This window comes from Ammospiza caudacuta, chromosome 19, assembly GCF_027887145.1.
Source record: "Ammospiza caudacuta isolate bAmmCau1 chromosome 19, bAmmCau1.pri, whole genome shotgun sequence".
NCBI classification, from domain to species: Eukaryota; Metazoa; Chordata; class Aves; order Passeriformes; family Passerellidae; genus Ammospiza; species Ammospiza caudacuta.
Window position 1 is genome coordinate 6,086,200 of NC_080611.1, and position 26,256 is coordinate 6,112,455.

Sequence of the window (26,256 nt, forward strand, 5' to 3'; positions counted from 1 at the left end):
GAAAGGAAAGGAAAGGAAAGGAAAGGAAAGGAAAGGAAAGGAAAGGAAAGGAAAGGAAAGGAAAGGAAAGGAAAGGAAAGGAAAGGAAAGGAAAGGAAAGGAAAAGGAAAGGAAAGGAAAGGAAAGGAAAGGAAAGGAAAGGAAAGGAAAGGAAAGGAAAGGAAAGGAAAGGAAAGGAAAGGAAAGGAAAGGAAAGGAAGGAAAGGAAAGGAAAGGAAAGGAAAGGAAAGGAAAGGAAAGGAAAGGAAAGGAAAGGAAAGGAAAGGAAAGGAAAGGAAAGGAAAGGAAAAGGAAAGGGAAAAGTTTAGAAATTCCAGATCAAGCCATTTCAGTTTTTTAAAGGTGTGTGTATATAGGTATACACAACATATACATACATGTGAATATGTGAATTCTGCTAGTTGTTTCTATTGATTCTTCCAAAAAAAAAAAAAAAAAAAAAAAAAAAAGAAAGAAAAAAAATCCTCAGTGATAGCTGCTTTCCAGTCTACAGGGAGCTCCAATAGTGTCATTGATCATGGCTGGTGTCAATCCCAGGGTTCTTCTTGCACCTTGTTGGCATAAAAACTTTCTGCCCCTCTCCTCCAAAGCCCAGGAGTAGCTGCAATGTCAAACCTGCTGATTCCAGTGTTTTACCCAGTGTCAGGTTTGTTTTCAGTGACACCAGTAGATGTTTCCCCAGCTCTAAACTAGGATTTAAAAATCCCAGGAATTGAGCATTAATAAATGGCAGCTCTTCCACTTGGAGGGCAAGGCATCACCCACCCTGCTGAGGGAGAGAAATGGAAAAAACTGTTCTTTCTTCTTTTTGTTTTTGTCCCCAGACTGCTGTGGCTCAGTGCTGGAGTGTTAACTTTGAAGTGCTGTGAGGATCCACTGGATTTTGGCAGCAATCCTTGGGATGTTTTGGCAGCTTCACTCTACCCTCGTGGTATTTGCCAGGGAGCTCTGCATGGTTTCAAACCAGCTCCACGACTGGACACAGCATCCTGCACACCACATTTGGAGGCTGGAACTGATGCAAAAAAAAAGAGAGGGAAATATTGATAGCATTTGATTAATCAGTTGGTCAAGGTGGCAGCACAGGGTCTTTGTTGTGCCTTTTGATGTTGTTCCTTCCTCGTGTCACAACAAGGGTGTCGCTGTGTTCTGCTGAGTCCTTCCTTGCTTGGGGCCAGTCATTTATCAACAGAGATTTCCATCTTGGCCTAATAATTCATCTTTTAGTGCAGCCCTCACTGCTCCTTTGTTTCCTCTTATCACAGCCTAATTATTTGGTGAAGGAGAATTTCTGCCCATCCTGGGGCCAGTCAAGAAACCTGAGTGCCAGGTGGGAGAATGAGAGTGGCAGAGGTTCCCAGGGCTCACACCCAGGTTCTTCTGTGGCAGGGGAGGTTGGAAGAGCCCAGTGGGTCCAAATTAAACAAAAAGTCTCTTTTTTTTCCTGGTTTAACCTTCCCTTTGTGCATTTGTCACAGCCAAATGCTCCCACGTACATCACACCCACGCATCTCCCACCACTTTCTCACACAGACACACTCACATTCTCACACATTCTGCAAAGAAATCCTGTAGATTCAGGGGTTTGGTTTGTTTTTTGGGTTTTTTTGTGTTTGGTTTGGTGGTTTTTGGGTTTTTTTCCTGTTTGGTTTTTTGGGAGTATATTTTCGGTTTTTTGGGTTTTGTTTTGTTTTTTTTTGGTTTTTTTTGTTTTGTTTCTGTTTTGGGGAAATTTTGGGGTTTTTTTGGGTTGTTTTTCTTTCTGTTTTTTTTTTTTTTTTTGGTGGGGGCTTTGGTTTGTTTCTTATTTTTTTCTCCCTGGAAAACCTGGAACAAAAAGATAATAAAAATCTGTATTCATACATACGTGTCCAGTGCTGGGATGCTAGAAAGGGGAATGAGTGGATGGATGAACAGATAGTAATCACAGTAGCATAATTAATAATAATGACAGAAAGGCATCCTGCTCCTATTAGGAGTACATGCATAGCTTTAAATCAGCTCTCTCCACCATCCAAGAGGAGAGTTGAACTAAATCAATTGCTGATTTCTATCAGAAGGGTTGTTCTGACCACATTGAAAGAGGGATCCCTTGGTTCTTTATTTCAAAAAAAAAAGGAGAAATTATGAAGTTATTGTTAATTTATTTATCTATATCTAAACCAGGATGATTTCTTTGTTTTATTCAATGACTCCAGTGCAGCCCTGAGGGTGTTTCTAGGAGTTTCCCAGTTGACTTTCCTCCTTTGCTCCTCAATCTGCTGCCTCTAAAGCTCAGAGCAAAGCTCAGAGATGGCCCTGGACAGCCAGGCTGGAGAGAGAACGATTGTGGAGAGCAGCCGGGCAGCATTCCCTGCTGCCTTTGTAACCACACTCATTTTATTTTACATTTTGGAATCACCTGGAGCATGTGAGGTGCGCTATAAAATCAAACTCCCTCTCAGTCCATCTTGCAGCCATTGCCTGGCTCTGAAAGCAGCAATAAATTCAGCTGGGCTCGTTATGGCCACTCATAGCCCTTCAGAACTTCTCTTTAAAGAGAAGTTCTAAAATCTCATTGCTTTATTAAGCATTTCATGCATTTGAATTGTCAGTTGATGTATCACATGCAAAAGAGACAGCGACTAGAATAATAACCCTTCCCAGCATTTCATTTTGAAGCCCCATTTACCTGAGCCTGGCTGCTTCCAATAAATATTTCACAACATGTTTCTCCTCCACAAGTGCACTTACAACTTATGAAGCAAACACAAATGTTTTAATTCTGACAAAATGAGCATTTTTTCATGCACCAGCCTCGATTCAGCACATAGTTCTGTGGCTAAATGGCTTTCTGATTATCGTGTCCCAGGATATTACTTCAACTGAAGTGATATGAAATGTCATTAAAAAGTAATGTTCCTCTGCTTTGACAATCATATTAGTAAACACTGGAGGCTCTGCAGGTTATATGTCAGGCAGGCCGACACTAATGGGTTTATTAACATACACAGCAGCACTTTGTCAAACCTCCTTGTTAATCTAAATTTGCAGGTGACACAAAGAAAGTGAGCAGGGAGAAAGGAGAAGGTGTTTAAGGCTGTTTAAAGGAGCCAGGATACCCTGAGCAAAGTTGGACTCCCAGGGCTGCTTCCCTGGATTCCAGCAGGCCTTGCTCCCAGGGGAAAGTCCTCTCTGAGCTAATGGACAGCACAGACACCCTATCACTGTGGTATTTTATGAAAAAATCCCTTCACCAGGATTTCTTTTCCAGGGACGCTTCAGCTTCTCCATGTTTTGCTGCTTTGGAATGTGATTTGGAGAATTGCTTACCCAGCATGTGAATTATTTTTAATTAATGACCAATCACAGCCAGCTGGGTCAGACTCTCTGGTCAGTCACAGGTTTTCATTATTCATTCTTGTTTAGCCTTCTGAGATATCCTTTCTCTTTAGTGTAGTTTTAGTATATAATTTCTTATGATATGAATATAATATAATATAATATAATATAATATAATATAATATAATATAATATAATATAATATAATATAATATAATATAATATAATATAATATAATATAATATAATATAATATAATATAATATAATATAAATATTATTATATTCCACTGTCACTTTAAAAAATCTATATATATTAAAGTCAAAAATTAAATATACTCTTTTACCCTTGAAAGAGCTGCATGTCCACATCGTGTTATTTCGTGTCCCATAGTGACATTCACCCTTTGTGCTGCTTCAGCACAGGCGAAGCAGAGAATCTGGGCAGGAGCTTCATCCCAATGATCATCACTCCTCCTGCTCCTCTTCCTCCAGCCTGCAACCTCCCCCTGCACCCACCTTCCCTCTGTTCCTCCTCCCATGACTGCAGAAATGCACCATTGTGCCACTGTGACAAAGCACCTGTGGCACAGAAATGGGTGCTGCAAGCCCCCGGAGTGGATCCTGCTTTCTGCTCTGTTGGCAGATAATTACAACGTGGAAGGAAAAAGTGTTTGCTGGAAGCAGGAGCTTAATGGGGTTTACAAAGAATGCTTTGTCCAGGCAGCTACTGAGTCAATAAAACTCAGCTAGGGCTGCATAAAGCCCTGCAGAGGTGAAAGTCTGAGTTCTGCTGAGCATTGCCAGGCTGGGAATTTGGGGCTGGCATTCCTGGCTCCTGGCCAATGCTCCATGGAGAGCTGGGGGTACCAAGGGTAATGAGGACAATCAGGGTTGTACAGGAACAGCTCCTGAGCACCCAGCCCATGGAATTTGGGGCCAAACTTGTTTGCCAGCATGTCAGAACCCAGGACATTGCTCTGGCTGCCCTGGAGGACTCCAGACCCTGGCAGGGGGCTCAGAGACCCTGGCACAGAGTCAGAAACACCTGTGCCTTTGATTTTAGCCCATGGAAAAAAATCCCAGCTTTGTGTGAAGAGTTACAAGCCACAAGAGTTTGAGTAGAACGATAGTGAATTTATCACACGGTGAAAAAATAGAATTTTGGGGATTTAGAATGGGGGTTAAGAAGGAAGATGGAGGGAGGAATCTGGACATGTCCTGTCCTCATCCTTCTTCTTCTTCTTCTTCTTCTTCTTCTTCTTCTTCTTCTTCTTCTTCTTCTTCTCCTTCTCCTTCCTCTTCCTCTTCTTCCTCTTCTTCCTCTTCTTCCTCTTCTTCTTCTTCTTCCTCTTCCTCTTCTCCTCCATCTTCTGCTGTGATGGTGACACTTCTGGATTGGTTTAGAGCAGAGACAGACTGTCTAACATAGGTGATAGGTATTGGGAAATTATTGTAAATAAAGCACACATAGTTTTTAGTATAAAAAACCAACACCACCCCAAAGGCAGGGACTGTGCCACAAACCAACCTGCTGGACAGATCTTAGCAGGTCAGAGAGAGAATGCAATAGATAAGAGAAAATAAACAACCTTGAAAAGCAAAACCGACAAATCTCGACTTCTTTGGTTGCAGGGCTGGGAAAAAGGAGACTTTTTAATACCTCAGGAGCCATTTCAACCCCAGAAAGCCAAGAGAGCCAAGGAGTGTTGTTGCTGGATTTCTCAGCAGTAGAAAAGCACCACAAACTCTCAGAGGTTTTCTGTTTGGGGACTCATCATTATTAAGTGCATTTGTCTTCATTTGGTCCCTTCCAGCTTAAACAGTCAGCAAGACTCAGCAGCAAAGAGGTGAAGATGGGATGTATATTTTTAATGCCGGGCTGTTATTTCTTTTTGTGATCCCATTCCTGGTGCTCATGTGAGACATCAGTACAGGGTGTGGGTGCCAATCCATCCCAAAACAGCCCTGGACCCAAAGATGCTCCCTTGCAGCACCAGGAGCTCCTCCTGCGCTTTCAGCTGGGTGTTGTACTTGGTCCTGATGAGCTTTGGATTTCTCAATCTGACACAAAGGCAGTGGGAGCTGAACGTGTTGAATGAGTAACTTTTAGGGGAGGGAGTTCCTACTCTTTTCTCGTCTTTTCCTTCTTTTCTCCAGTAGCTGCAGCAGGGAAAAAATATATAGCAAAAGGGAAGAAGGGCCTGGAGCAACAGGTCAGAGAAGAAATAAAGAATGAGAAATGAAGTTACTTGGAAAGCAGAGTTATTTGCTTTGAGAGCCAGCTTTTTTGGTAAAAAAAAAGGTAAAAAATAATTTTCTCAAAATATCACTTTTTTTTCATTCTTTAAAACTTCAGGCAAATTTTTGCTGTTGCCTCTGCTCAGGGTTTGCAGTTTAATAGCCTTGTTATGTTACAAATCCTGAGACTCCACGACTCCTACCCTAGTCCATCTGCCAAGCAGAGAGCATTTCTTGACCTTTTAAAGAAAGGGAGATAATGAACCATTTGGACTGCAGGATGCCCTGGCTGCTTGGAGTAAAATCAGCGTGGCTGTGAATTTTGGAGAGGCACAAACATGCAGCCCCGAGCCAGCAGTGTGGCCTGAGCCTTTGTGGTGATCTCCCACTGCAGAAACAGCCATAAAATCCTTTAAAACACTTAATAAATCAGAGCTCGTGGGCAGAGAGAGGCCTGGGCTGCACAAGGGCTTCAGAAAGTGATTTGAAAGGTCCAGAGAGGGAGGATTTGCCTGGCTGCCATTGAGTTTCAGCTTGTAACTGGTCAATTTTTCTCCTCCAGAATCCTCTGGGGAAATGTGGGTTTCAGCTGAAGAGGCTGATGCTGCTCGAGGGGAGCTGGACGTCAGCATCTGCTTTCCCTGATGTTGGTGGCATTAGAAATGTGCCAGGGTGTGCCACACACTGTGACCTCAGGTGTCTGAGGGCTCCCACACTGAATGAGAGGAATGTGGCTCTCTGGTCCTTTGGTGAGACCAGCAGGTGTTCAGGGATGATCCTCTCTGTATTTGTTCATGGATGGTCCTTTGTGTGTTTGTTCATGGATGATTCTGTCTGTGTTTTTTCATGGATGACCCTCTTTGTGTTCCTGGATGGCCCTCTCTGTTTGTTCCATGGTATTTCCATCTCTCTCCTCATGGATGATCCTCTCTGTGCTTGGTCATGGATGGTCCTCTCTGTGTTCATTCATCTGTTTTTGTTTCCATCTTTCCATGGTATTTCCATCTCTGTGTTCATGCATGGCCCTTTCTGTGTTTGTTCATGGATGATTCTTTCTGTGTTTGTTCATGGATGGTCCCCTCTGTGTTTGTTCATCTGTGTTTGTTTCCATCTTTCCATGGTATTTCCATCCCTGTGTTCATGGATAACCCTCTCTGTGTTTTTCATGCATGATCCTTTCTCTGTTTGTTCATGGGTGATCTCTCTGTGTTTTTTCATGGACGATCCTCTCTGTGCTCATGGATGGTCCTTTGTGTGTTCATGGATGATCCTTTCTGTGTTTGTTCATCACCCTCTCTGTGTTTGTTCATCTGTGTTTGTTTCCATCTTTCCATGGTATTTCTCTGCTTATGAATGACCCTCTCTGTGTTTTTTCATAGATAATCCTTTCTGTGTTTGTTCATGGGTGATCCTTTCTCTGTTCATGGATGACCCTTTCTGTGTTTGTTCATTTGTGTTTGTTTCCATCTTTCCATGATATTTCCTTCTCTGTGTTCATGCATGGCCCTCTGTGTTTGCTCATGGATGACCATCTCTGTGTGCATGGCTGATCCTGTCTGGTTTTGTTCATGGATGATCTTTTCTGTGTTTGTTCATGGATGACTGTCTCTATGTTCAGGGATGATCCTTCCTGCACTGTTTGATTCACCAGGTTTCTCCCACTGCCTGGGCTGTGATTTTCCTGCCCGAGCTGAGATTTTCCTGCCTGGGCTCTGATTTTCCTGCCTCCTGCACATGGTTGCTCCTCCCACTGGTCTCTGTTTAGCCCAAGAGTTTTTGCCATTTTCATATCCACCACCTGAGCTACTCTGCCCCTTTTCCCTGCATTTTCCATGGTATTTCCATCCTTGCAGCAAGCACAGCACAGGAGCACCAAGCTCCTGCCTGCCTCTCCCCTTGCTCCTCCTGCTGTACCTGGGTCATGTTCCCTGGTCTGTCCTGAAACCTCACTGAGGATTTGTGTGTCCTTCTGGTGCAGTGAAACCAGAGCCAGGGCCTTGTTCTGTGATTCTTTTAGGGAAAGATGTCATAGTTGGTCTTGATTAAACTTTTAGTTTAATGTTGTTTAAACCATGGTTAAATTATTCATGTCTCTAGCTGCTCATGCAACACAGGAATTTACTGTAATGGGATGGGTTGACATGGCCAGTGTTAAAAACTTGCTGTTGCGCTTGTTAGCAATGAGCATGGAAAAATAAACAAATAGGATTGTAGGGGAAGGCCTTTCTTCATTCCCACCACAGTGTAAATGGAGCTGTCATTTAAAATGAAACAGCTTTGGGTTTATGGTGATTCTTGGCCACAGACCTCATGTCATAGCCTGCTTTTCTGCCAAGGAAACATGGGCAGGCTTGCTCTCCTCTAATGGGGGAAACACAAAGCATTACAGAACGTGGCCCCCTGCCATGGAGGTGGCACAGAGCCAGGCAGAGCAGAGTCGCTCAGTGCCATAACGAGAAATGATTCAGCTGAGGGGAAACCTCCAAAATCAATGCTCACAAGGAAAATCCCAGGGCTGTGTTCAGTGTTTGGCACAGTAAAAGGAACACCAGGCTGAGGGGATTTCTCTGAGATCTCTCCCACTCTGCACACAGTGTTGGCTTTCTTCCTGTGAAGCTGAAAATCCTGACACACTCACACAGCACAGCCCGGGCTGCCAGAGGCAAGCTGGTGTTGGTCACTGGGGGTTTCCTCATTGCCACCATCCCCAGGGGTGAAGCATGGACATCATGGACCATGAAAAATGCATGAGCCTGCCCCAGGGGCTGCCTGGGTCAGATTTAGGGTCAGGTCAAGGGGTGGCTGGTTAGAGGAGGAACAGCTGATGGAGGCTCCCTTTGCATTTCCAGCATCTCCTGCTTTGCATTGCAAAAGCTTAGGTGGGGAAGGGAAGGGAAGGGAAGGGAAGGGAAGGGAAGGGAAGGGAAGGGAAGGGAAGGGAAGGGAAGGGAAGGGAAGGGAAGGGAAGGGAAGGGAAGGGAAGGGAAGGGAAGGGAAGGGAAGGGAAGGGAAGGGAAGGGAAGGGAAGGAAAGGAAAGGAAAGGAAAGGAAAGGAAAGGAAAGGAAAGGAAAGGAAAGGAAAGGAAAGGAAAGGAAAGGAAAGGAAAGGAAAGGAAAGGAAAGGAAAGGAAAGGAAAGGAAAGGAAAGGAAAGGAAAGGAAAGGAAAGGAAAAAGGAAAGGAAAGGAAAAAGGAAAGGAAAAAGGAAAGGAAAGGAGAAAGAGAAAGGAAAGGAGAAAGGAAAGGAGAAAGGTTAGGGTTTTTTCATGAAAAATCCTTTCCTTAGGAGTTTTTCTTCCTGAGAAGCTGGGAGGCCTCAGGAACAAAATGTAAACATTGATTATCTGCTGCTGTGGAATGCAACAGGTGCATTTGTGATTAGCCCATGTTGGATGTTTCTAATTAATGGCCAATCACAACCCATCTGACTCAGACAGAGAGTCCGAGACAGAGCCTTTGTTATCGTTCCTTTCTATTCTTATCCAGCCTTCTGATGAAATCCTTTCTTCTGTTCTTTTAGTATAGTTTTAATGTCATATATATCATAAAATAATAAATCAGCCTTCTGAAACATGGAGTCAGATCCTCGTCTCTTCCCTCAACCTGAGACCCCTGTGAACAAATCACACATGCCCAGGATTGACCAGCATTCCCAGGTCCCTTTCCCTGCTCTCCAGCAGCTCTCCATCCTCACAGAGGCCCTGTGTGGTTCTCCCTCTCACTGATGAGCACTGAGGGCATCTCCTGGGGCAGCAGCTGCAGGGGACAGAGCACTTGTGCTGAGCTAATGACAATCTCTGGGAGCTCTGAGGATTTCCTCTGGTTTGTGCTCTGCCCCCAGAATGAGTAAATAAAAGCCTCCTCATTTATTTATGATGCAAATAGGAACTGTGCATTCAGCTCTAGGATTTGTTATTATTTATTTAGAGCCTCTTGTCTCCGAGGCACTGGCAGTTTGCATGCAGGGGGCATCTGTCTGCCTTTATTACCCACAAACAGACATTTTTCTGTGCAGGCTTTGGCTGTTAATGCTGCTGAAAATCTGCTGTGGGGATGGAAATCCTTCCAGGGAGACACAGATCCCTTGGTCCTTGCTCTTCAGAGCAGTAGCAGGAGCTCCAGGTCCCCCTGTCACAGACATCTTTTATGGAAAATCCTTTCCTTAGGATTTTTTCTTCTTGAGAAGCTGGGAGGCCTCAGGAACAAAATGTAAACAGTGATTATCTGCTGCTGTGGAATGCAACAGGTGCGTCTGTGATTGGTCTCATGTGGTTGTTTCTAATTAATGGCCAATCACAGTCAGCTGGCTTGGACTCTCTGACACAGAAGCTTTTGTTATCATTCTTTGTTTTTCTATTCTTAGCTAGCCTTCTGATGAAATCCTTTCTTCTATTTTTTAGTATAGTTTTAATCTATATTTTTATATAGATTTATGTGTTGTGGATGTATAGTTTATAGTTTAATGTATATTTTACAGTTTAGTGTTATATTGTATATAACATTACATTGTTATATACATTATATTGTATATAACATTACAATAATAATGTATATTGTAAATTGTATAGTTTAGTGTATATTTTTATATCATTTTAATGTAATTTATCATAAAATAATAAATCGACCCTTCTGAAACATGGAGTCAGATCCTCGTCTCTTCCCTCACCCTCAGACCCCTGTGAACACTGTCACATCCTCCCAAGCCACTTTTCCACACAGTGGAAGAGCTGAGCACTGAGCCCCTCTGGATGTGAAGGTTTCCACTGTGACAGCACCAAAGAGGCATGGCCAAAATGTTTGCTGTAGGTTCAGCAAAAAGCTGAAGGGAAGACGAGCAGGGGATGGATATGGGCAGGCACAAAAACAAGGAGGTAGCCTGAGGATGGAGCTACACCCTCTGTGCATGGAGATTTGCAGCAGTTCTTGGTGTCATGTCTGCTTGGACATGGGTGTGGTGGTGCTGGAAAGGAAGGAGAGCTTGGAAAAGGAATTTCCAACAGGGAGTAACCAAGGGAAACTGGTGGTTTGTGTGCCAATAAATTGGAACTGGGATTACTAAGGCAGGGAGTATTTTTTACGCCCTGGATCTCATTAATCTGCTTCATTCTGAGTTTGGGTGATTGGCACATGGAAGGATGAGGGCCAAGGACTGGGCATGGAAAGCCCCAAAGCCTGGATCTTGTTGGAACCCAGGAAATCCCTCTGGCTGCCCTGGAGGGCTCCAGCCCCAACCCAGGGGGCTCAGAGACCCTGGCACAGAGCACAAGACCCCTGTGCCTTTGATCTTGACCCATGGAAAAACAATTACCAACCTTTATATGAAGAATTACAAGTCAAGAAATTTTAAGTAGAACAATAGTTAGTTTGTCACAGGGTGAAAAATAGATTTTTGAGGTTTTTAGAATGAGGGCTCGGGGTCCCAAGATGGAGGAATTTGAGTGTGCCTTCTCCTTTTTTCTTCTTCTTCTTGGCCTCCATGTTCTGGGTGATGTTGGCATTTTTAGATTGGTTTAGAGTAGAATCTCACTGTCTAAAATAGGTGATAGGTATTGGGAAGTTATGGTAAATAATGTACAAGTACTTTTAGTATAAAAAGATAACACTAGTGCGCCTCAACCCCAACCTGCCAGACAGACCTCAGCAGGTTGGAGAAATAATTTTATAGATAAGAAACAATAAACAACCTTGAGAACAAGAATAGAAGAGTTCTGACTCCTTCTTCGACTGCCAGGCTGGGAATAGAGACTTTCTATATTGGGTTACTCTGAGCAGCAGAGATTCTGAGAGTATCTGATAGAAAAATCAGTGTTTAGTCAGTGTTTAGTAAGTGTTTAGTCAGTGTTTGGTCAGGGTTTGGTCACTGTTTTCTCCAAGCACAGTGTGGATGAGCAGTATGCCCAGCATTCTCCAGTGTGACTGTGTTCACAGGGGTCTCAGGTTGAGGGAAGAGATGACAATGTTGACTCCATGTTTCAGAAGGCTGATTTATTATTTTATCATATATATTACATTAAAACTATACTAAAAGAATAGAAGAAAGGATTTCATCTGAAGGCTAGCTAAGAATAGAAAAAGAAGGAATGATAACAAAGGTTTGTGGCTTGGACTCTCAGTCCGAGCCAGCTGACTGTGATTGGCCATTAATTAGAAACAACCACATGAGACCAGTCACAGATGCACCTGTTGCATTCCACAGCAGCAGATAATCATTGTTTACATTTTGTTCCTGAGGTCTCTCAGCTCTTCAGGAGGAAAAATCCTAAGGAAAGGCTTTTCCATAAAAGATGTCTGAGACAAGCCAATGCCCAAGCCCTGGGCGTGAGGGGGAGAAGGGCTGGGGGAAAGGAAGGGTGGAAAGATCTCTCATTCCTGGAGATGGAATAGGGAAAAGGGTGAAGCACAAATTCTGTAGGACTGAGCCCTACAGAGAAAAGGGTGAAGCACAAATTCTGTAGGACTGAGCCCTACAGAGACAGCTGCCCTCCAGCTATGTGAGGTCTCCCCACCTGCAGCTCCCTGGAACCTTCCCTTTCATCCCTCCAATCTTTATTTCATTTGATGAACCAAAAAAACTTCTCCTCTCAGCAGAGACACTGGAGCACAGCCCACGGGCTGGGAGAGGAAGGAGGAAATAGCTGCAGCTTGGCTGCTCCTCCCTGAGCACCAGCCAGCTCCCAGCCTGGGATGGATCCAGCAGGAGCAGGGAGCTCACGTCCAAGAAACCCCAGGGCTCTGCCAAGGCCACACAGGTAGCAAAGAGCCTGATAGAAAGTCAAGTGGAACATCTGGGAGCTCTTTTATTTATTTTTTTTTTTTTCTGCTGCTTCTGCTGTGTTTCAGGGCGGGAACTCTCTGATGCTCTGCACAGAGGGTTTGCCAGAGCTCCAACTGCTCCGGTGTCCCACATGAACCCCTCTGTGTGCATCCAGGAGATCTGGGGCAGAGGACAGCAGCAATAATCCACACCAAAATGTCAATTGATTGAATGGTTTTTGTTAAAAGGGCCCTTAAGGCCCATCCAGTGCCACCCCTGCCATGGCAGGGACACCTTCCACTGTCCCAAGCTGCTCCGAGGCCTGTCCAGCCTGGCCTTGGGCACTGCCAGGGATCCTGGGGCAGCCACAGCTGCTCTGGGCACCCTGTGCCAGGGCCTGCCCACCCTCTGAATAAAAAACAAATTCTGGTTCAAAACTCATCAGATCTGGTGCATTTTTGCCCAGGGAAATGGTGGAATCACCATCTCTGGACGTGTTAAAAAAACGTGCAAATGTGGCCCCTTGAAGACATGGTTTAGTGGTGGGCCTGGCAGTTCTGGGTTAATGGTTGGATTTGGTGATCTTACAGGGCTTTTCCAAACTTAATTATTTTCTATGATAAGGGAAAGTGAAGCATCCAGAATGCATCCAGTAAAGCTTTTTAGTAACTTTTCCTTTCTTCCTGAGAAATGTCTTATCCAGTCTGGGAAAAGGAGTCCTGCCATGAAACTTGACTGATTATTCCCCAATACCAATAGCTTAAATAAATAATTTCCCACCACCACAACTAGCAAATTCTGTTTGTGTGAGCCATCCAGCTGAGAAACAGTGACAGAAGTGAAATAAATTATTTCAGGAATTAATTGTGAGCAGGGAAGCCATCCAGTGTCAGTGATACAGGAAAGACACATGAAACTGGAAAAAATAAATCCAAACAACCACAGGAAAATACAATTTAAACATCCACAGAAGACATGCAAATGCAGGCACAATGAGGGGGATTTTTCCTAATGAACTCTAATGCAAAAAGGAAATTAAAGAACTCTTTTCCACTCTCCCCAGTGTCAGAATCTCTATGCTGGAGGGTGGGGGACAAGGAGGGCCAGGTCTGTTCTCAGCCTGACAAGCAGAACTGTGTTTTTGATTGAATATTCCTGTCTGTTAAGTGAAACAAAAAACTAACTCAGCAAAACTGGAATTTTCAGCAGCAGAACAGCCTGAATAAACTTCTTGGCTGAGTGGTTTTTTTTCTCCTTTAATTTTTTTTTTTCTAAAAAGGGTTTTCAAGATGGTTCAGTATCTGAGGCCATTTATTTTTTGAAATAGACAATCCCATTTTCTACTCTGTAATATTTTTCATTTTGAATTGTAAGCTAAATATTCCATGAATGGGACTTCTCTGCTGAAGGTTTGGGAGAATTGAAACCAAATGTTTGAAAATTATCTGTTCAAAAGGACTTGGCTTAACTCGACTCAGACAACTGTTGCTTTTTTAAACTATAAACAATATTAAAATTCTGACTGTTTATCCCCATATGACTTGGGGATTGTTTACAATTTTTAGACATTTTTCAGGAACTGAAAACCTGTTTCTCATGTATATTTATGCTGGCAGCTGCTATCAAAAGGACAGCTCAGCTCCTCGAAAAGTGGAAGCATATGACAATTTTCCCTTCAGTGAAGCTGGTAAAATATGGGGTGTCAAAGCAGGATGAATTTCCCAGGCTGGTGGGGTGGTTTGGCTGTCCAGGCAGGGGTTGCAGAGGGTGGCATTGCCCTCTGGGGTGACAATGCCCAGGGTTCAATGTGCACCATTGTTGCAGACATCTTTTATGGAAAATCCTTTCCTTGGGGTTTTTTCCTCCTGAGCTGAGAGGCCTCAGGAACAAAATGTAAACATTGATTATCTGCTGCTGTGGAATGCAACAGGTGCATCTGTGATTGGTCTCATGTGGTTGTTTCTAATTAATGGCCAATCACTAGAGTCTGCTGGATCAGACTCTGCGAGCCACAAACCTTCGTTATCATTCTTTCCTATTCTATTCTTAGCTAGCCTTCAGATGAAATCCTTTCTTCTATTCTTTTAGTATAGTTTTAATGTAATATATATATATCATAAAATAATAACTCAAGCCTTCTGAAGCATGGAGCCAGATCCTCATCTCTTCCCTCATCCCAAGACCCCTGTGTGTGTCACACACCACGAGCCCCTCTCTGTCCCCAAGCCATCCCCATCCAGGGCACATCGTGTCTGACAGGGGTTCAGGTGGTTCAGACACCAAACTCTGAATTTGGGTGCCCATTGCCTGGAAATCCCAGAGAAGCTGTGGCTGCTCCATCCCTGGAAATGTCCCAGGCCAGGCTGGACAGGGCTTGGAGCAGCCTGGGACAGTGGGAGGTGTCCCTGCCTGGGTGGAATGAGATCATCTTTGAGCTCCTTTCCCACCCAAACCTTTCTGGGATCTGCTGTGGAATGCTGCATCCAGGACCAGGCTCTGCTGGAAAAAGGTCAATTCTGTCAAAAGGTCAATTCTGTCAATCTGGCACTTGATGCTGATAGAAAGGTTGGTGTGGGTTGGTTTTTTTTCTTAAAACAAATCCAAAAGTTGGATTTTCTCCTAAAATCCAAATGTTGCATCGTGTATAAGCCTGAGCTTCATCAATGCCTAATTGCAGATTTGATTATTGAGACCAGAAGCATTTTAATAACCTAATTATTTTCTCATAGTTAATGTTTAGATTTTTCTGCCTTTTTTTTTTTAAGAAAAACACTTTTTTATTTATAGCTACTTTTAAATTCCCCTCCAATACACATGCCCAGCACTGCAGGCCTAGGAGGGATGTGGTTTTCAATAGTTCACCTCCCAATTTACAAGATTTCCAAGCTGGTGGAAGCCCAGATATGACCCCAGAAGTGTTTGTGTAGCCCTTTACTCCCTCAACAGCATCTCCCAGACACCAGGCTCACTGCAGGTCAGGCAGAGCTCCCATCTTGCTCACTCAGGGTTAATATCCAATTTCTACAGGCAGAGCTGGCTGTGCCCTGAGCCCCAGCAGCTCCCAGGAGAAGTCATACAAATAATTTCTTCATTTAATCTTGAGTCTTCTTCCCCTTGTGGAAAAATGAAGGAGTTTTGGTCCCAGGACAATGCAAGGTTTGAGTCAAAGGAAAGGGGAGCAGCGAGGTGGTTTTGAGTCATGGTGTATCATTGCCATTGGGTTTTTCTTTATAATTCCTGTGGCAGGTGGGTGGGAGAGGAGGTGCCCCTAAATTGCATTTCTTGGACTGCAGGGCCAGCAGACCCTGTCAGAAGTGAACAGAGCTGATTCAAACCCAGCAGGGAGATGGCTCCTGGCGTTCCATCAGGCCTGGTGGGATGGTCCCTCTGCCTCCACCAGCCCTGCACACCCCAAAGCCCTGGATGCCAGGACACCACTGGTGCTCACTGTGCACTGGCAGAGCCCTGCAGAGCTGGGAGGGAGCAGAGAGGTGAGGAATTAGATGGTGACTGTGTTTGCCCTGTCAATAGGATGTATTTGGCCTTTTTCCCCTGTGTTCTCAATCCTGTCCTGCTCAAGAGAAGGTTCCCACTGCCCTGACACCTCCTCTGTGCCCAGCCTTGGGGGTCCCCAGTGGGAGCTGGATAGAAAATCTATTGATTCTCTCCCAGGGAAGGTGATTGCCCCCCAGCCAATGCCTCTCAGTCATTTCCTTTGGACTGCTGCCCACACCCCTAAATCACAGCAGCTGGTGGAAGAACAAAGGAAATGAGATGGAGAAACTCTGGCCAGGCAAGTCTGACCTCCAGCCTCACCATTGCCTGGGCACCAATGGGGAAACTCAGAGAGGCTGGTGTGAAGGAGCACCTTCCATCTCCAGGGCTGATTCCATTTCCGGGAGTTGATCTCCATTTTCAGAAGGTGTTCTCCATCTCCAGGGCTGATCTCCATTTCCAGGGCTAATTCCATCGCCAGGGCTGATCTCCATTTTGAGGAGGGAGCTGAGCTCCATTTCCAGGGCAAATTCCATTTCCAGGATTGATCTCCATCTGTCAGCCCTAATTTCCAGGGCTTATCTCCATTTCCAGCAGCTGATCTCCATCTCCAGGAGCTGCTCTCCATTTCCAGAGCTGATCTCCATTTCAAGTAGTTGATCTGAGTTACAGGGACACATTGGTGGGGCTGACAAGCAACATTTGAAGCTCCTCTGCAGCCCTGAACACCTCGGGCAATGCTCACACCACCAAATCTGCCCTCCAGAATCCACACAACTGGAAAAGAACCACACCACTACGATGGCCATCATCATTCCTAATTAACAACGTGGAAATGCAGGCGCTGGGTCTTTCCTGAGGGGCTTTGCTTGGCTCCCAGCAGCTTTCCCCAGGAGCCAGGCTGCCTGTGGGGCATTCCTTGGCCAGCACAACTGGCAGGTCAGGGGCCAGCTGTATGTTCCAGGCTCAGGGTGGTGTTGGCTTCTCTTGCATCTTCACACCCCGATGGATGATCCAGGGCTGTGTCCATGAGGGCTGAGCTCATGAGCTGGAGATGAGCTCAGGAGAGATTTCCCCAGGATGGAAAAGCAGCATGGACAGAAGATGGAGGAGGTGTGTCACCCTGGTTTTTTAAGATTTTCTAAGCTTTCTGATGTTGACATCCTTGTAGTGAACTTTCTCACACACTTTCTGTAAATAACTCATTGTTTTGCATTCCTTTATGGAGGAGGAGAGAGTTGATGGACTGTTGGTTTGTCCAGTGTCATTGGAGAGGTGGCACTGTCACCCTCCAATCCACGGTCACTTTTAGAAAACTATAAATGTTGGAGTCAGAAAATAAACTTCCCTTTTTCTTCACCTTGAGAGCAGCAGTGTGAGCTTGTGTTCTTTCGTGTCCTACAGTGACAGAGGTATAACTCTTCACAAAAGCCACGGCTGGCCAATATTTTAGGTAAGAAATGAACTGAGGAATGCAGCCACAATTAATTCTGCGCATTGGTTTCTCCAGAGTTTTCTGCTCTGGTGTCATTGACTTCTTACCACCACATGGATATTTCTGTATTTCTGTATTTCAGCAGAATTCCCCACTCCTAATCTGGATAGTCCTTTCTGGGTGGAGTGCAAACCCCAGATCGTTAACTCCGGATAACCATAATTAAAAGAAAATAAAATCAAAGGTACTCAGAAAAAGAAATGGAAATTTTTTTTCTGTGGAAGCCAAAAGATTATATTAAACTTCAGTGGTTTAATAAAATATTATGAAGTTTGGGAGCATATTTTCCCTGGGACTTAATCTGTTTATACATCTAAAAAAGTAAATAGAATATCATTTTACTTGACCACACAGCAAAGCTGATACAGGAGGGGGGTTTCTCCACTGTGTATATTTTTTGAGGAATTCCTTTCCCCTCGGGTTTCACTCACTGTGAACTGGGACAATCCTGGTCAGGGCAAGCAGGAATTCTTCCATCTCAGTGGAGAAATGCTGTGGACGAGGCAGGGCCAGGGACAGCAAAGGGCTGAGCACTGGGGGAGACAGGGAAACAGGACTTTTTGAGGGAGACCTGAATTTTTAAGGGAAACCTGAATTTTTGAGGATTTTTGCAATTTAAAGAAAGGAGTATGGCATTGACCTTGATGTGGTGCAAGACAAGAGGTCATGGGAACAGTGATGCCACTGGGGAGTTCACAGAAGGCAGAGCCATGGAGTGAGTGAGGTTCAGAACACTGAAATCAGACACAAATGGGTAATTTTGTGGTTTTCCCCCTTTTTTCATAAATTTTGTGGTTTCCCTCCTTTTTTCATAAATTGTGTGGTTTTTCCCTCTTTTTATACCCCCTCTTTCCATGTTGCTGCCACCAGCAAAAAGAGAGCACAGCCTCTTAGTACCCGTAAACTTTATTAAACGTGTGCTTTTTCATTCTTAAATTAAATTAATTTTTTTTTTCCATCCTGAAATAGCACCAAAGGGAGAAGGATGACAGTATCACCAAGTGAAGAGGAGGGAGGAGAGAAACCCCAGAACCTGCTGTATACAACCAAGGAATATTTTAATGGTTAGGAAAATGGGGAATGTTTCCCCTTCATCTGGAGACTTGATGCTGTGAAGTGTGAAGGAGAACTGGGAATCAGTGCAAGCCAGAATCACCCTGTGCAGGGCGGGAAAAGCCAAATTATTGATGGAAATTTGGCTCCTTAGTGCTGCACCCCAAGGCCACCCCGACATCAGGCAGAGGAGTGTCACACACTGATCCCCAGGATGTATAAACTCATTTTATCTGTGTGGATCATGGAGTGGCAGCACTTCCACAGCAGCCGAGGATAAAATTCCCCGTGGCACAAAATCAGCACCAAGGATCCCACGGGCACAGCAGCCCCTGCCAGGAATGGCAGGGATGGATTTTATAGCAGCAGACACACCTGGCATTGCCTTGCCAAACTGCACTGGTAAAGAAAACCCCATTTCTCTGATTTTTTCAGTTGAAACAGAGAGCAAAGAGCTTCCCCACCCTCCAGGTTTGGCTGAAAGCTGTTGCTGATGGGTTAAAGGGAGATCTCACCTTCAATGGGCTGGGGTCCACGAGCCTGTGCCAAAGCATGTCAGCAGCAGTGGGGGAAAAAATGATTTTTGAAGACTGTCGCAGACACCTTTTTATGAAAAATCCTTGCCTTAGGATTTTTCCTCCTGAGAAGCTGAGAGGCCTCAGGAACAAAGTGTAAACAATGGTTATCTGCTGCTGTGCAATGCAACAGGTGCATCTGGGATTGGTCTCATGTGGTTGTTTGTAATTAATGGCCAATCACAGTCAGCTGGCACACAGAGAGAGTCCCAGACAGCTGCCTTTGTTATCATTCTTCTTGGCTATTCTATTCTTAGCTAGCCTTCTGATGAAACCTTTTCTTCTGTTCTTTTAGTATAATTTTAATGCAATATATATCATAAAATAATAAATCAGCCTTCTGAAACATGGAGTCAGATCCTCGTCTCTTCCCTCATCCTCAGACCCCTGTGAACGCCGTCACAGAAGATTTTGGGGCAATCCTGGTGCTCAGCACACCCAAACCCACACTGCTGTGTTCTCAGTGCAGGAGAGCTGTGGTGCCATCTGAGGCTGTGTCTGTCTCCTCAAAGATCATGGAACCAGGGCATGGTTTGGACTGGAATCCACCACAAAGCTGATCTCATTCCCTTCCATCACCCCAGGATGCTGCAAGGCCAATCTGGCCTCAGACACTTCCAGGGATGGGGAATCCACCTCCTGGGCAACCCAGGCCTCATTTTGTAAAATTCATGATCATTTTGATACTTGATGCTGATAGAAAGATTGGTGTGGGTTGTTTTTTTTTTTTCCCTCAAAACAAATCCAAAATTTGGATTTTGTTCTAAAATCAAAATGTTGCATCATGCCTGAGCTTCATCAATGCCTAATGGCAGATTATTGAGACCAGAACCATTTTACTAACCTAACAATTTTTTTATTTTCTCATGGTTAATGTTTAGATTTTTCTGCCTTTTTTTTTTTAAAGAAAAACACTTTTTTATTTATAGCTACTTTTGATTTCCCCTCCAATACACATGCCCAGCACTGCAGGCCCAGGAGGGATGTGGTTTTCAATAGTTTACCTCCCAATTCTTAAGGTTAAAATAATCTAAACTTCATGGCTGGATTTTCAAATAAGCCTAAAGAGTTTAGAGGCTTAAATGCTATTAGAGTTCAAAGCAATTTGGTTGCATGACCTCTTTTTAAAAGCCATTGTTCATTCGTGGAGGGATTTTCCAAACTACTTATGGCCCAGATCAAAAGCAATCAATCACAGCCCCAGATCCCTAAATAGCTTTACAAGGTGTGCAACAAGGTATTCAAACCCCTGGAAATGAGGGGAGCAAAACATTGAAGCATTTAGGGGAAAGGATTCCTAAGTGGCTGAGCTTGATGTGCTGGGAAGAGTTTTTAAAGGCACATTTGATGGGTTTTTGTACATATCAAGGCTCTGCTGATTTAATGGCAGGGATTTGGTGGCAGGTGCAGATATTCAGCTGTAAAAAATGCTTGGTATTGCTGCAGCTTGTGCAATATGGGGAGCCCAGTCTGTGGCCCTATAAAGCTGCTTTATGGCAGTGCAAATGTGACCGTGTGGGAGAAAAACAGCAATATAACTCTATTGATTTTTTAAAGCATCATTCTCCTAAGTGATGTTTGTATTTGTCTGCTGGTTTTGGCTGGGGTAGGGTTCATTTTGTTCACAGGACAAAATAGGTTTGGGTTTGTGCTGGGAACAGTGCTGATAACCCAGGGGCGTTTTCAGTGGGGCTGAGCAGTTCTTACAGAGCATCAAGGCTTTTCCTGCTCCTCCAGTGGGGAAAATGGGGATGCAAAGGAGCTGGGAGGGGACACAGCCAGGACAGCTGGCCCTGGTGGATGCAAGGGATATCCCAGACCATATGACATCATGCTCATATTGGATGTGCGTATTCCGGACCACATGGCATCATGCTCAGCATATAAAAGTGGGGAAAGAAGGAAGCAGGGAATTTTTGGAGTGATGGTGTTTGTCTTCTCAAGTCACCATTCCAAATGTGAGGGAGCTCTGCTGTCCTGGGGATGAGCATCTGAGCACCCATGGGAAGCCTGGAATTAATTTATTGGTTTGCTTTGCTTTTGCTTTACCTATTAAATTGTCTTTATCTCAACCCACAGGTTTCCTGAGATTTACTCTTTCAATTCTCCCCCTGTCTCACCTGTGGAGTGAGTGGGGCTGAGATCCCAGCTGGGCTTAAACCACAATAACTTGTGAAAGCTATGTCTGTATTATCCCAGCCTTCATTCTCCTTGAAATACCAAAGAAATGGCATGCTAAAATCTTCTTTTCAGCTGGAAGGCCTCAGATTTTGTGCCTTACTGGTTCTGGCACTGTTTGATTATGCCTGTGAGTGACTGAGGCCTCAGCCTTGCTACCACTTTGGTTTTTCCATGTGAATAAAGAGCACAGCATGGGGGGCCGTCCATCCCCATTCCTGCCCAAAACCTTGCTCTTGGAATATTTGTTCCAACAATTCCCCACCATCCCTTTGGGTACAGCTCATGCCCATTCTCACCAGCACAGGCAGATTGCTAAAAACACGTGGTAAAGGTTTTGCCTGGCACCCTTCACAACCTTCAAGGTTCCCCCTCAGTTCTCCTTTAGGAAAGAACTACTGTTTTCTAATTCCTCTTTCTGGACATGATTATTGCTCACCTTTTCCCAACCAACCCTTCCTGCCGTCTACTGACATGATTATTGTCACCTTTTCCCAAACAACCCTTCCTCCAGTCTATTTAAGACTGGCCCAACTTAAAAAATTCATCATTATGGTTTCAACCATGTCCACTGGACACCAAGGAGTTTCCTGCACATGGCCCTCAAGTTTTACCCCTTCAGAGCTGGGCTCAGGACAGGGAGCACTTCCATGTGGTTTATGCAGCCCCAAGGTGTCACTGGGTGCTCCCAGAGCTCAGAAATGCTGAAGATCAAGAGCCAGCAGATAAATGAAGCCATGGTAATAAAAGACTCTGCTTCACTAACAGATTTCTGTCACTGAATCATTTCCACCAGCTAAACACACGTGGGAAAGGTTTTTGCCTGACATCCTTCACAACCTTCAAGGTTCACCCTCAGTTCTCCTTTAGGAAAGAACAATTGTTTCCTAATTCCTCTTTCTGGACATGATTATTACTCACTTTTTCCCAACCAACCCCTCCTCCAGTCTATTTAAGACTGGCCCAACTTAAAGCATTCCTCATTATGGCTTACACCATGTCCACTGGACACCAAGGAGTTTCCTGCACATCCCTGGTGGGATGGTGGGTGCCCCAAACACCTTCAGGGTGTGCCATGAGCATCATCTCAGTGTGGAACCTCCTTCCCATCCCCAAAATCCCTTCAGATGGGCCTCTCTTAGAAAAAAAAACCCTTAAAAAAACTATTTTGCTGTCAGAGTAGGAAAAGGGATGCAATAGGGAGCCTTGGTTTAGAGCCAGCTCCTGTGAATGAGGCTTTTGACTACCTGGCAATTTTCATTATAGAGTCAAAAGAATCGTTTGTGTTCTTTCACTTTTGGCTACCAAAATTATTTTCTCTCAAAACAAAACAAAGGATTATTGGTTTTGGCTTCCTTAAGAGGAAAAATAAGCTCGGCTGATGAAAAGAGCTTGATTTAAAGGGGGGTAAAAGTAAAACAAAAAAATTGGATAAGTGGAAGCAAAATTCACCAAATGTTTCATGTAATAAAAAAAAATCCCCTAAGGTAACATTTGGAAAGCCAAATTAGGTATTAAGCCACCTTTGTTTTATTGTCAAAAGTGGTGAGGTCTGGCCAAAATGGCCCTTGCAAGCCAAAACCTGGCTGAACTTTCAGGAAGAATCTGAGCTGCCCCCAGCACCCCTGTCACTGCTAAAAACTTTGCACCTGTGTTTTTTTACAGAGGGGAAAAAAATCATTGAGGGAAGCTGCCCATGTCATTGGGACCAGGCTGTTTCTCCACAGCCTCCTTTTCTGGGTGTGCACAGCCCCCTTTCTCTGAGAGAAGAAAGAAAACAAAGCAGTGTAACAAAAAAGATAAAAACCAAAGTGTGTTTCAGCACAGCTATTATTTTTTTCTCCCCATTATTTCCCCCCCTCCGCCTCTCTACTGATAGGTAAAAAAAATAGATATATATTATATTATATTTTCCTTTTCTTAAATTATTTCTTTCAGCCTCAGTCCCAGCCGAAGTCCTGCCCTGTCATCTGGTAGAACTTCATGTTGAAGGGCCTGTAGAAGTCCCTCAGCCTCTGCACTACGTCCTGGTCGATGTCAGGGTGGGTCCTGCCCTTGGTCTTGCCCAGGCAGTGGGGTTTGCTGCTGCCCTCCGCCTTCTTCAGGCACGGGAAGCCCTTGGTTTTGTTGAAGTAGAAGTGTTTGTCCGTGATGATCCTCTTGAGGCCCAGAAAGTCCTGGACCCTGCCCAGCTCCCCCGCGGGGTCCCTGATGAGCCTCTCCCCGCTGACAAAGAGGATCTGCCCGATGGGGAAGTGCAGCAGCCAGTTCTCCAGGTGCTTGGCGTAGATGCCGATCTGGATGGCGCTCCACGAGGTGTCTATGAGGCCTGTAGTCCTGTTTTTGAAGGTCAGGCTCTCAAAGGTGGGGATGTCAGGCTTCTTGGAGAGGGTCTGGGTGTAGTCCGAGATGGCTCTGGTGACGGGGTCGCGCACCACCACGATCAGCTTAGTGCCCTTGCTCATGGAGGAGATGCGGGCTGGGGCCTCCTTGGTGACAAAGTAGCTGGGGGTCTTCTCCATGGTGATCTGCCCCTCCAGGGTCCTGGGCATCAGCTCCCTGCAGAGGGGGAATGAGGGACATGTCAGTGCCAAAATGTGTGGGGTTCACGTGCCCTCTGAACAGAGAGACAAGCTGAGAAGAAGGGAAGCACAATTCTTATCTCTTGGAGGGAGGAAAAAGGAGAAGGAGAAGGAGAAGGAGGAGAGGAGAGGAGAGGAGAGGAGAGGAGAGGAGAGGAGAGGAGAGGAGAGGAGAGGAGAGGAGAGGAGAGGAGAGGAGAGGAGAGGAGAGGAGAGGAGAGGAGAGGAGAGGAGAGGAGAGGAGAGGAGAGGAGAGGAGAGGAGAGGAGAGGAGAGGAGAGGAGAGGAGAGGAGAGGAGAGGAGAGGAGAGGAGAGGAGAGGAGAGGAGAGGAGGAAAACAATTCTTATCTTGCTTGCTGTGCCTGTGTTGTGCCAAAATGGAATGCAATATGGAAATTGTTTACCCAAAGTGAAGTGTAGGAGCCACAGGAGCAGGTGACTCCCAGCTCCTCTCCTTGTCCTCCTCATCCCTCTTGCCTGCCACACCACATCCCATCCCTCACACACATCACTGCTACACCACACCCAGAGCCAGGGATGCCTCAGGTTTTGGCTTTTATATTTTTCACATTCTGTGCTGCTTTAGTGTGTGGGTGTGGGCTTCACATGAGGGGATGGTGAGCTCTGTGCACAGAGCAGGGAGACAAAACAATTCCTGCTCCAGCTGGGCACCAGGGACAAATGATCCAAATCTCAGCCCAAGAGCACAAACACCGTGGGCTGGAGAGAGAAATGCAAGGATGGGACTGGATGGGCTAAAGCTGGAATGGGACAGTGAACAGCAAGATGCAAATGGAGCAGAACTGATCAAAGGGAGAGACTCCGTGCCCGGTCGTGCATTTTGGGACCATTTTGGTTCATTTTGGGACCATTTTGGTCCAACTTGGGTGCACCCCTGGCTGGGCTCTCGTGCTGCCCAAGGTGGATCCATGGAGGAGTTCCTTTTCATAAATCCCTGCTTTATTCTTTAACTCTGTCCAGCCTCTGTTCTAGGTCAGCCTTCTCAGGAGCATCTACAAATTCCCACCCATCATGTGGTGACACACAAACCCATCCTCAGCAGTTTCCCTCTCCCCAGCTGATCTTCCACGGTCCCATCCTTCCCAGGGGGGCTGGGGGGTGGCTGCAGCCCCTCTGAGTTTCCCCACCACGCCACCAGCAGCTCTCCTGGCAGTGCAGCCCCCATACCCTGCCCCCTTGGCTCTGACCCCGTGTATGGGGTGAATGCTCCCTGTCCTGCAGCAGCAGCATCTGCTTTGCAAACCCGAGCAACCTGCCAGCAAAATTGAACCCATCTATCAAAAAAGCAACAATGAAAAGCCAACAGCAGCTAAAAACAGCAATAATAACCAAACCCCAGGCTGTTATGTTACAAATGAGAGAGCAAGGAATGGCCCTTCCTAAAGCAATTGCAACCACCTGACACGGGTTGAGAAAGATGTGCTCCCAGAGAAGTCAAACCTTTGCTGAGGGTTTCTCTCTGGGGGAAACTCCAGGAATTTGGGACATTCAGGCTGGGGAATAGGCAAGCTGAGGAGTATGAAAGATCTCTCATGCATCCTGAAGATGTGAAGGTAAAGGAAATCCCCACTGACAATAATGTGGTGTTAGAGCACCTTCCTGCTTTCATGGCTTGGCATGAGCTGCCGGTGGATGTGGTAACACCTTAAGCAAACTGCAAAGGGGAAATCAGCCCTCTGTTAGCTTTTCCCTGCTTTGCTGCAGCTTGATTTTCCTCTGGAAAATTCCTCTGGAAATGTCCAGGGTCTGGCTGGCATTGGAGACCCCAGCCTGAGGCAGTGGTAGGAAAGGAAATCTGTCGTGGTGGCAAGTGCTGTTCTAAGGAGGTGCCACTGAAGGGTCATTGCAGGGAAAACTTATTAAAGAAATGCTGCTCTTTCTGAAAGAGCTGCACAGCTCTGCAATCAGCCTTGGGTGCTGTGGAAAAGGGAAAGGAGGGGCCAGATCTGCTCCCAGAAATGCAACAAGGTCACAGGGTGGATGCGACCCTCTAGATAGGGTGGAGCAGCAGGGCAGAGAGGGAAAATGAACGGTCTGAGGGGGCTTGTTTCATCTCCAACTGCTCCCCAGAACCAGTGCCAGAATCCTGTCCCCAGGCAGGAGCCAGGCACGGCGGTGACAGGCGTGTGACAGGGCTGGCAGCCCTGGGGGAACACAGAGCCCCCTCCAGCATGGAGCTACCAGACAAGCCGGACAGAGAAACTGAGGCACAGCCAGCATCCTGGCTTGGTGCAACCTCACTGACAGCCCCACAGGGGTGTGTGCAGCTCCCTGGGTCACTGCTGCCACCAGCAACTAATTTCTTCTTCTTCTATTTCTTCTTCCTCTTCTCTTCTCCTTCATCTTCTTCTTCTTTGTCTTCTTCTTCCCCCACTCTCAGATTCTCTGTGGTTGAGATGACCCCAAGGTATTAAAAGTCTCTTTTTCCCAGCACTGCAATCCAAGAAGGAGTCAGGATTCTCCAGTTCTGCTTCTCAAGGTTCTTTTATTTTCTGTTATCTATTCCATTCTCTCTCTGACCTGCTGAGATCTGTCCAGCAGGT

The 26,256-nt window shown here is 45.4% G+C and overlaps 1 protein-coding gene across 1 annotated transcript in view; it reads right to left on the reverse strand.

Annotated features, from left to right (window-relative positions):
- Window positions 1-23,049: 23,049 nt before the first annotated feature.
- LOC131566190 (heparan sulfate glucosamine 3-O-sulfotransferase 3A1-like) overlaps window positions 23,050-26,256 on the reverse strand; it is a 35,755-nt gene continuing 32,548 nt past the window's right edge. The window contains exon 2 of the mRNA XM_058817407.1: window positions 23,050-23,668. Coding sequence (XP_058673390.1) covers window positions 23,050-23,668 — 619 coding nt within the window. The remainder of the gene's footprint in view (window positions 23,669-26,256) is intronic.